Source organism: Phyllostomus discolor, chromosome 8, assembly GCF_004126475.2.
Source record: "Phyllostomus discolor isolate MPI-MPIP mPhyDis1 chromosome 8, mPhyDis1.pri.v3, whole genome shotgun sequence".
NCBI classification, from domain to species: Eukaryota; Metazoa; Chordata; class Mammalia; order Chiroptera; family Phyllostomidae; genus Phyllostomus; species Phyllostomus discolor.
In genome coordinates, this window is record NC_040910.2 from 39,960,300 (window position 1) to 39,971,044 (window position 10,745).

The window sequence follows — 10,745 nt, forward strand, 5'->3', positions numbered from 1 at the left end:
TTCTTTGGGCCCATAAGCTATTGCGATGGCATTGCATCTCGGGAATTGTAGTCCTCTGTTCAGTTTCTGAGGCAATTGGCAGCAAGTGGAACGACAATTCCCACCATGCACTGTGCTACCAGTTCGCTGAGGCTGGTCCGCAGACTTCTGGGAGATATAGTCCTCAACCTCACAGGTCCTTCCATATCCTACAGAGCAGGCCGGCTCAAGGGACTACATTTTTCTACGCGCTCCCATTAGCGAACGCCATCAGGCAGCGGCAACCATTTTGTTTCGTCCAAGAAGCCCTTAAGATGGCGGCGGGGGAGACGGTGAAGGTTGCACCCTGTCCCTCCGGGCAGTAGCCCGCCGTCTCCCGGTGCCCCGGCGGTCGGCCAATGGCCTGGCGGAGGCCCAAACCATGGACCTGCGCACCGCCGTGTACAACGCCGCCCGCGACGGCAAGCTTCAGCTGCTTCAAAAGCTGCTCAGTGGCCGAACCCAGGAGGAGCTGGATGAGTTGACAGGCGAGGTGGCCGGCGAGGGGACGCCACTGCTCATTGCCGCCCGCTACGGCCATCTGGACGTGGTTGAGTACCTAGTGGACCGGTGCGGCGCCAGCGTGGAGGCGGGCGGCTCGGTGCACTTCGATGGCGAGACCATCGAGGGCGCGCCTCCTCTCTGGGCCGCCTCGGCCGCCGGCCACCTGGACGTGGTGCAGAGCCTGCTGCGCCGCGGGGCCTCGGTGAACCGCACCACGCGCACCAACTCCACGCCCTTGCGTGCCGCTTGCTTCGATGGACACCTAGAAGTAGTGCGCTACCTGGTGGGTGAGCACCAAGCCGACCTGGAGGTGGCAAACCGGCATGGACACACATGCCTCATGATCTCCTGTTACAAGGGCCACCGTGAGATCGCCCGCTACCTGCTGGAGCAGGGCGCCCAGGTAAACCGGCGCAGCGCCAAGGGTAACACGGCCCTGCATGACTGCGCCGAGTCCGGCAGCCTGGAGATCCTGCAGCTGCTGCTTGGGTGCAATGCCCGCATGGAACGCGATGGCTATGGCATGACCCCGTTGCTGGCGGCCAGCGTGACTGGCCACACCAACATCGTGGAATACCTTATCCAGGAGCAGCCTGCTGGGAAGGAAGTGCAGCCAGGGCTTGCCCAAAAAGGCCCCTCCACCAGTCCCGGATGTGTGATGCCCCAGGGGGCCAGCTGTTGCAATTCCTCCCCAGAGGAACCACTTAGTAGTGAATCTTATGAGAGCTGCTGCCCCACCAGCCGGGAAGCTGCTGTGGAAGCCTTGGAATTGCTGGGAGCCACGTATGTGGATAAGAAGCGTGATCTACTTGGGGCCTTGAAACACTGGAGACGGGCTATGGAGTTACGTCACCAGGGGGGCGCATATCTGCCCAAACCAGAGCCCCCGCAGCTGGTCTTGGCCTATGACTATTCCAGGGAGGTAAACACTGCTGAGGAGTTAGAGGCACTTATAACCGACCCGGATGAGATGCGCATGCAGGCCCTGTTGATCCGAGAGCGCATCCTTGGTCCCTCTCACCCAGACACTTCCTATTATATCCGTTACAGGGGCGCAGTATACGCCGACTCGGGCGATTTCGAGCGCTGTATCCGCTTGTGGAAATATGCCCTAGACATGCAACAGAACAACCTGGAGCCTCTGAGCCCCATGACCGCCAGCAGCTTCCTCTCCTTTGCTGAACTCTTCTCTTATGTGCTTCAGGACCGCACAGCCAAGGGCAGCCAGGGCACACAAATCGGCTTTGCAGACCTCATGGGGGTGCTCTGTAAAGGGGTCCGAGAAGTGGAACGAGCCCTGCAACTGCCCAAGGAGCCCGGAGACTCAGTCCAGTTCACCAAGACCCTGGCCATCATCCTCCACCTGCTCTATCTGTTGGAAAAAGTGGAATGCACACCAGACCAGGAACATCTGAAGCACCAGACCATCTACCGGCTGCTGAAGTGTGCCCCCCGGGGCAAGAATGGCTTCACCCCTTTGCACATGGCCGTGGACAAGGACACCACGAATGTAGGCCGATACCCGGTGGGCAGATTCCCCTCCCTCCAGGTGGTTAAGGTACTGCTCGACTGCGGGGCTGACCCAGACAGTCGGGACTTCGACAACAACACCCCACTGCACATAGCAGCCCACAACAATTGCCCGGGTATCATGAACGCCCTGATAGAAGCAGGGGCCCACATGGATGCCACCAATGCCTTCAAGAAAACGGCCTACGAGCTGCTGGATGAGAAGCTGCTGGCTAAGAGCACCATTCAGCCCTTCAACTACGTAACCCTGCAGTGCCTTGCAGCCCGTGCCCTAGACAAGAATAAAATCCCCTACAAGGGCTTCATCCCCGAGGAGCTGGAGGCATTTATTGAGTTGCACTGACAGGGTTCTGAGAGGGGCGAACCCGGAGAGGTGTAGCCCATACCAATGCTTGCCCACTCTTGGTGCGCACTTCAGGTGGCATGCAGTGGGCGAAGGGCTCTCCCACCTCCACAGCCCTTCACCTCTGCAGAGAGAGGATAGGAGTTAGTTGTTGGTGCTAGAAGCCTTCAGGATTGTGTGCTCAGAGAACTGTCTTTCTCAGGAGCATGTGCACCCATCCTTAATTGGGAGAAGATGCACGATCTTCCAACATCCCATCTGCCTGGGTCTCAGAAGATTTTGCCTTCTTACTGAGAAGCAGAGGGATTGAAGCCATTGCCTTCCTCCCCTGCTAGAAACAGGAAGAAACTGAGAATTGGGTCTGTCCCTTTTTGCCCCTTAATATGGTTGGATAAACCTACCCACAAAGTGCAGTGTTAGGATTGGGGGCTCCCAAGGTGGAAAGTTGGAGATTCAAGAAGCAAGACCTCCTCTCACTTCTTCCAGCACAGTTGCACCCTGCTCCCTCCCCGCATTGCCATAGTTGGCCTGCCAGGGCAGCCTGCCACTTGCATAGCTTTGGGCTGGTTTGGTGTTCTCTTTATTTAGTAGGTGGGTAGACTACAGGCATTGCACAGGAGTTCTGAGGTTTTGCTGCCATTTTCTTTTTCTTAAGAATTTAACATTTTCTTTTAAAACTTGCTAAATTAATTTTGTGCGCCAAGAGTTTTGTCATGCCTGAGGTGGCTGCCGCCACCAGGAGTGAGTTTCATTGTGTGCGGAATTTGGTAAAGGAGGTAGAAAACCATGGTATCGGTTCCTAAAACTCAGGTGACTATACACTCCTTAAAACTTCACTCATTCGCCTTTTTCTTGGGCCTCCTGTATTGCTATCCTCATTTGCGAAGTATTTTCTAAATAGGTTCAGGCGAAGTGCCCAAGAAGCTGAGTTTGATATGAGCTTCCCACTAAGAACTAGCAAGGTTGGCTTGGGGCTTGGTTTTTATAGATTCTGAGTCAGAGCTGCAGGCCGCTTCAGCCTCACAGATCATGTACAAGTGCACAGTGTTGTGGGCATAACCACCCCGAGTGGCTCCAGCCACTGCTGGTCAAGGCCCGAATCCAGGTCTTCGTGAGGAAATCCTAAGTGCAGCGTTAACTCCGCAAATCAGCTGGATGAGGCAGTGAATGCTGAGAGCTGAACTGATACAAAATCTCGGCTTCCCATAACTCAGGGTATGAAGTGCCTGTGTAAGAGAACCTGCTGCAGGGTGATTTGTCTTGGGTTGTACTGCATGCGCCCTGACAGGAGGGGCGGTTCTTGGCCTGTTTGGGCAGCAGTGAATGGTAGAAGGGGACAGAAGCTCAGAAGAAAGGTCACATTCAGGACAGCAGCATCCTCATCCCATGCCTCTCACGCAGCCTTGTCCAGTGGCAGCTACACGGAGGCCTTCGGACACCACAGCAGGTTCCTGGATATTCCACCCTCCAAGAAAACTAGGCCTCATGTGGACTTGCAGTGTTACTTAGGATGTTATTTATTTACAAGACCAGGTTTTACCTCCATCAAGGCAGGAAACTGCATGGAATAAAGAAATGAGGCTGTTTAAATTGTGAGTCCTGGCACTGGTGTTGAAGTCATTAAAAAGACATTTGAAGAGAACCACCTGGCAGTTCCTTGCGGGGGAGGAGGTGGGAAGTGGGTGCTCCTGAGAGTTAAAGACCCAGGTGTCCAAGGAGCAGCCCTTGGGCTGCCCTCTGTAGCTGGAGGAGTCTCTCTGTATGTGCTGGGGCTCTGTGTAAGATTTCACTGGGAAATGGAGTGTTACTGCATGAAAAGTGAACACCAAACTCCCCACTTTGTGGGAGGGTTGCCATGGAAAAGAGGGTGGCTTGACCCTTCTGAAAGGCTAGGAAGGACTAAGGAAATGGGCCCCTAATCAGTGGGAAACCCGTGGATGGAACCAGTGCAGCGCTGTGGCCCAAGAGGTCTGTTTAGGGGCTTGGTGAGTTTCCTGGAGCTGGTTGTAGAGTAAGACAATCCAGGCCTCCCCACCTCTGTTTCAGCTGCCATCTCCCTTGTGAAATTCTGTTTTTTTCTACATTGGCACAGTAAACTCTGCCCAAAAGCACTGCCCCTTTAGGTGGTCGTTGAGGCTTTCCAAGCACCTGTTGTTTGCCAGGCCTGCTCCAAGTCCTCTTATGGGTAAGGACTGAGCTGTCATCCCCGAGGTCAGTGACTGATCCACGTGCTCACCCCCTGTGGCAGGCAGTAGGGGAGGCCATGTCCTGGGGACGTCGCACGCACAGTGGTTCATGGGGCTGGAGGGTTCTGGTTTCATTGGGCGTCCAACAGCTTTTTTAAACTATAGTTTATTTATGCTATTACAGTTGTCCCAGTTTTTCTGCCCTGGTCCCTCCACCCAGTCCACCCCCCACTCAGCTATAGCACGGATGTATATATTCTTGCCTTAAAGGGGTGGGTTTCAAATCAGATTTCTTAGCTACATTCTCTTGGGAGACACATAACAGTAGCAAAAGCATTTATTGAGCCCTGACTGCTGGCACCATTCTACTGTGCTTAGGTTAGCCACCTCGTTAACCGCTCGCAACGGTCCTGTCGGGTAGGTGTCATGCCTACTTAGAGGCTATTAAGAAGTGTTAGGAGATACACCAAAGAAGAAAACTGCTCTGTGCCAAATGCTTCACAAGCTCAGACTTCCCAGTGAAAACCATCTTAAAACAGCTCAGGCAGGTTTGGGTGAGGGTTGTTTCAGCAGCTCGAAACTCAGGAATGACCTGGCTCCTCTGGGGTTCTCACAGGGCAGCCAACGGAATGGAGGCATCTTTCTGCCAAGTCCAAAGTTTCATTTGGATTAGACCCATCAGTAGCCTGGAAATAGGGGCTGGAGGAGGAGGGTGCCTCCCCCAAACACCTGTACCCCAAGTGAAGTTGGGGTCCTGTAAAATGGAACATACCATGGAGGAGGGCAAAAATATAAATTACTACGTGTAATTTGAAGAAACTCGCTCAGAGAGGTGAAGTGGCCTGCCCAAGGCCACACAGCTGGGATAATGACCCACGTCACCGGTACTCGGGCAGACAGGCTCAGAGAGGAGTAGGGGTTTGCACAAGCTCAGCCAGGAAGCATGCATCCCTTCTTGTCAGTGGGAACCACTACACCTGCTCACTGTCACTTCCCACCTTCCTTTCTGCCTCCACAGAACTGAAGTCAGGGCCTGACATTCTGCTCATCTGGTCATCCACTTGCTTAATGCCTTCCTCAGGCCTTCCAGAGGAAGGTCTGCCCTGTGAGGGTCTGTCTGTCTTGGTCACGCCCATGACCTTAGCCCCCATGGATTGAGTGAGGAAATAGATGAATCTTCCTCAACTCCTAGAATTCCAGTCCTTGAACTAGGGACAGCTTCAGGGGACACAGGGAGCAGGCCCTGACGGCTTGGCCGTACTCAGAGCCCACTGCCCCCACAGGATCCGGCGCTGTCATCTGAGCAGTGTTTATGGAAGGAAGTGGGGTTAAAGATAGCACAGCTCCAAATCACATCACAGGCTGGAAAGGTAAGATGACCAACCCCTGGGACCGCTGGCACAGCAGGTCACTGACTCTGTATGCCTGGAAAAAGGATGGGTGGGGGTGTGGATTCCTGGGGGAGATTCCGTGAGGACTGGACAGAGGGCGGTTTCATCCAGTGGTTGTCACATGTGTTAGGCGAGTCCCAGCCCAAATTTGGGCAGCACCTCCCCTTTCACAGGGCTGGGAGAGAAATCCTCCCTGACCCCAGCACCTGTGGTTTTGTAGCCCACAAAAGAGAATTGAACCTAGGTGTTGAGCAAGACATTTGAGATTCCCCCAGGGCATCCCTTTCCCCCATCCTATGCACTAATTCTTCTACTGAAAGCACATTGAGCAGTGATCTCGATAAAATGTCACTTCCTCATGAAGCCCTCCCAGATCATCAAAGGCACAGCCCCAGCCATCCTCCACTGCATCCCCTTTATGTATTTCCTTCTCAACCCTTACAACCTTAATTCCTATAATTATCTTTTTCTTTACAAGCTTCCTTTGCTCATTGTGTCCCTCCCTTAGAATGTCAGCTACACAAGCTCATTCCCTGCTGTGTTCCCAGTGCTAAAAGAAGGCCTGATGCCCTGGCTGGTGTGGGTAAGTGGAGTGAATGCCGGCCTGCAAACCCGAAAGGTCGCCAGTTCAGTTCCCAGCCAGGGCACATGCCTGGGTTGCAGGCCAGGTAGAAAAGGCAATCAGTTGATGTTTCCCTTCCTCCCTCCCTGACATATAGTAGCTCTTTAAATGTTTGTTGCATGAATGAATGAACTCATGTGGTTCCTTCTAAGAAGAGGATGGAGGCCTATGTGGCCAGCGTAACTGAGGGGGAGCATAGGGAGCTAGGGGATGCAGGCAGATGGTGCAGGGTCTTTAGGTCCCTGTGAGCTGTTTGGGTTTTATCCTTAGGGAGAGACAGGCAGCTGTGACAGTTTCCAGTTGAGGAGAGGAGTGACCTGATTTGTTGTGAGATTGCTGTGGGCGAGCCTGGAGGAATGGTTTGGGGTGGATCTACAGACCACGGTGTGGGGAAGCTGTGTGGGTACCCCGAGAACGCTGGGTAGAAGGGGGCTGGGCCAAGTCATGTCGTGGGTGGGGAGAAGTGGACCTGTTGGATCTACTTTGGAGTTGGGCTGGCAAGAGCTGTTGATGACCTGGTTTGGAAAATGGGGATTGAGGGGAGTCAAAAATGTACTCCTAGCTCTGGCCGGCGTGGCTCAGTTGGTTGGAGCAACGTCCCGTAAACTGGAAAGTGACAGGTTCGATTCCCGGCCAGTGCACATGCCTGGGTTCCAGATTTGGTTCACAGTCGGCACATATGAGAGGCAGCCAATCAGTGTTTCTCTCTCACATGGATATATCTCTCTTTCCCTCCCTCCCTTCCCCTCTCTCTAAAGTCAATAAGCATATCCTTGGGTGAGGATAAAATAAAGAAAAAAGAGTACTCCTAGGTTTGGAGCCGGAGCCGGTAGGTAGATGGGTGGTGGGTGTTTAGTGGGTGGGGGAGAATGGAGCAGAGTTCTGGACTCGAGGTCACTCTAGGGCTGCGTGGGAGTCCCACATAGCTGCCTTGCTCATCCCCGTACGCTGTACCCAGGAAAACGCTTGGCCTGTAGTGGGCGCTCAGTCAGTATTGCTGACTAAGTGAGAGCTCTCAGTCGCAGGGAAGGTAGGCCTTTGAGTTGCTGAAGCAGCTTAGCATTGACTTCTAACGGACCTCAAATTGAGATGTCATTTGGGGCTAGCAGGTGACACAAGTGGGTGGGCAGTTGTGACCCAGCTTCAGTCAGAGAAGAAATAACTAAACTAGAAAATATTTTGAATGGCGCATAGAACACAACAAAGGAAATGTGTGGAACGCAGCCACTAGAGCAGTGCTGGAGAGAAGCGCCCGGCACTGGGTGTGTAGACGGGCATCAAAACAAGGAATCGCCTATCTGGGGCTGGAGTCTGCAAACTGGCCCATGGGCCAGGTCCAGCCTCCTTTTTGTAAATAAGGTTTTATTTGCAAAAGCTTTTTTTTTCTTTTACATTTTTAAGGCCACCAACTTGCCATCATTTCTCTGATTTAGTCCAGTTTCCTCTTTCAGAAAATGGGTGTGCTCACTGGGCAGTGCAGAGTAGTGGTTAGGACACAGACCACATAACCTCGGAACCATCATTTCCCCTCCCTGTGCCTCGGTTTCCTCACCCGTAAAATGGTATAAAATGGGGCGGTGGCAGCTGCCTCTTGGCATTGTAGGGTCGGATGAGTCTGCTCATGAAAACGTCCTGGCTCACAGTGAGTGCTCAGTAGAGCTCTCGGTTACAGAGTGCCTACTGTCTGCATGCACATTTGCACATTAATACATGGATGAAGTTTAAAAATATTTAAATATGTGTTCATTTGAATGTGTCTTAAGGAACAAACCATAGCTAGCTCTGCACAACACGTGAGCTCACAGATGTTAATACTGCAAATGACCTAAGTTTAAGAATAAAGATGAGTTTGCATTTTTATACAATTTTTTTTTTACCAAGATGAAATTTACCATTGTGAAGCATACAGTCAGTGGCTTTTAGTGTAGTTGCAAGGTTGTGTAACATCACCGCTGATTAATTCCTGGGGTGGGGGGGTCATTTTAAAGCCTGCTTAAAGAAACTTATCACATGACTCAGGGAAAAGAATAGAAAAAAAAATTAATAAGAGGGCAGATGGCCGGCAAAGATCATGGGGACAGTAGGAAGGGAAGGGAAGTCTGGGGATCAGCAGGAGGATGCCGAAGAGCATCACAGCTCCATGTGACAAAAGGGGGCTCAGACCCAACACGGGGTCAGGCACACTGCACCACCCCCGGCCAGAGCCCAGGTGCCACGGGAGAGGGAGACAGGGTTTACAAGGTGGAGACAGGCTCAGAGCCCGGTGAGGGGTCTGAGGAACCCTAGGCGAGCCTTGGGGAGGAGAGGAGATTGGGCGGGCCTCCCCACCCCGAGAGGTCTCAGGCAGCTCCATTTCTTGAGAATAAAACAAGTTTTTTAACTTCCCTCAGAAATTGGAAACCCTGGGCACCTCCCAGGGCTATAATAAGGTCGTGTCCACTGACCAGGTTAAAAATAAAAGATCCCCACCCAGGAGCACTTGGGGCTGGGAGGAGACACTGTAGGCTGGGCAGGGGAGGACCTGCTCTGTGGCTTCAGGCATGTGCCTGCCCTCTGGCCTCTGGCCCCCCAACAGTGTTAGACAGAACGAACGCTTTCCGAAGACCCACTTAAGGGGGAGATGTATATGGATCTGTGCTAAGGAGGCTGTAGGCTGAAAGGGGACTGTTGGCTGTTGGCGTGTCTTGGACCTTGGCACTCTCTGGGGGTCCCTGCCCCTCAGGGTTCCCTTGGGAGGATTCCCACCCAGCCCTGGCAGGGGGAGAGGCCGGAAACACTGATGGCCAGCACCACCTGGTGGCGCTGAGTGCTCATTGCAGCACCTGGGTCCCCACAAACGAAGCATCCTGTTTTCCAGGCCTGGGAGAGAACAGGTCCTGTACCCAAGTCAATCACACTGGCTCCTCCCAGTCCTTCAGAGGCACCCAGCTCCTCCCCATCACAGGGCCTGTCTGGGCTGTAGCCTCTCTTGCCTGCACTGCCTCCTTCAGGAACTCCTGTGAGCCCCATCACACCCAGGACTACCTAAGTTTAACCACTTAGTCTCATGTCCGACTCTCCACAGAGCTGTGAGCTCCGTGAAGGCAGTAACAGAGTCTGCCTCAGTCAACACTGTGTCCCCCGAGTCTGAAGCCATCCCTGGCATACAGTAGGTGCTCATTACATACTGTTTAATGAATGAATGAATGGATGACAGAAGGGATGATGAAATGAACAGACTGCCTGCCAGCAGGCAGGAAGGGAGCATGGAATCAAGAGGCTGTTTTAAAGATAAAGACAGACTTAAACAGTGATTCAAATTCATGTATTAAGCACCTGCTGTGTGCCAGGCACTGGAATGCAGCAGTAAAGTCAACAGACAAAATTCACATCCTCATGGAGAAGGTGGATAACAATCTGGTCAATGAGTACATTACTTACAGAGCAGATTCAGGGGGATCTGGTGGGTGAGATTGTAAATGAATTTTAAATGGTGTGCTGAAGGAAGCCTCCCATCGAGAGGGTGACATTTGAGCAAAGATCTGGAGGAGATGAGGTGGGAGCTGTGGAGGTTTCTGGAGGAAGGACATTCCAAGCATAAGGAACAGCCTGTGCAAAGACCCTGGGGCAGGACTGGGCCTTGCCTGAGTGGCTGGAATGGAGTGAGCAGGGGGAGAGAGGAGGAGGTGAGGGCAGGGAGGGGAGAGGGTAGGTTACATAGGGTCTCCTTGGGCTTTTATCCCAAGGGAGGGAGATGGGAGCCCTGGAGGGCTGTGGGCAGAGGGGGAGCAGGACCTGACTTGGGTACTTGGATGTGTATTCTGGCTGCTTCAGGGAGAGCACATGGTAAGGGGCCAGGGATTGAATACAAATCAATAGGGTCTCTGGAATGGAGAACTCAGTGGCTGAGGACGGGGAACAGAGGGCAGCTTTACCTGGATTCCTCTTTGTTGCGTTTTGAATTTTGAACCATGGGAATATATTCCTTGTTCAATGGAAAATAATTTTAAATACACATCTGTTGGTTGTGTGTTTGTGTGCAGTGCTGTGCTGATTGTCGGGGAGGCTGGGGGGGTGGTGGGGGAGACCTGTCATCTTCTTTATGTCTTGCCAGGCAGTGGGACACTCAGCCTACTCTGGAGACATAAGTTTGTGAGATCCAAGTGCAGCCC

General features: G+C 52.9%; 1 protein-coding gene across 1 annotated transcript; it reads left to right on the plus strand.

Moving 5' to 3' along the window:
• Positions 1-209: 209 nt before the first annotated feature.
• On the plus strand, positions 210-4,037 carry FEM1A (fem-1 homolog A). The gene has a single exon (XM_028520032.2). The coding sequence runs from the start codon at positions 401-403 to the stop codon at positions 2,393-2,395; it is 1,995 nt and encodes a 664-aa protein (XP_028375833.1). The 5' UTR covers positions 210-400; the 3' UTR covers positions 2,396-4,037.
• Positions 4,038-10,745: the final 6,708 nt, after the last annotated feature.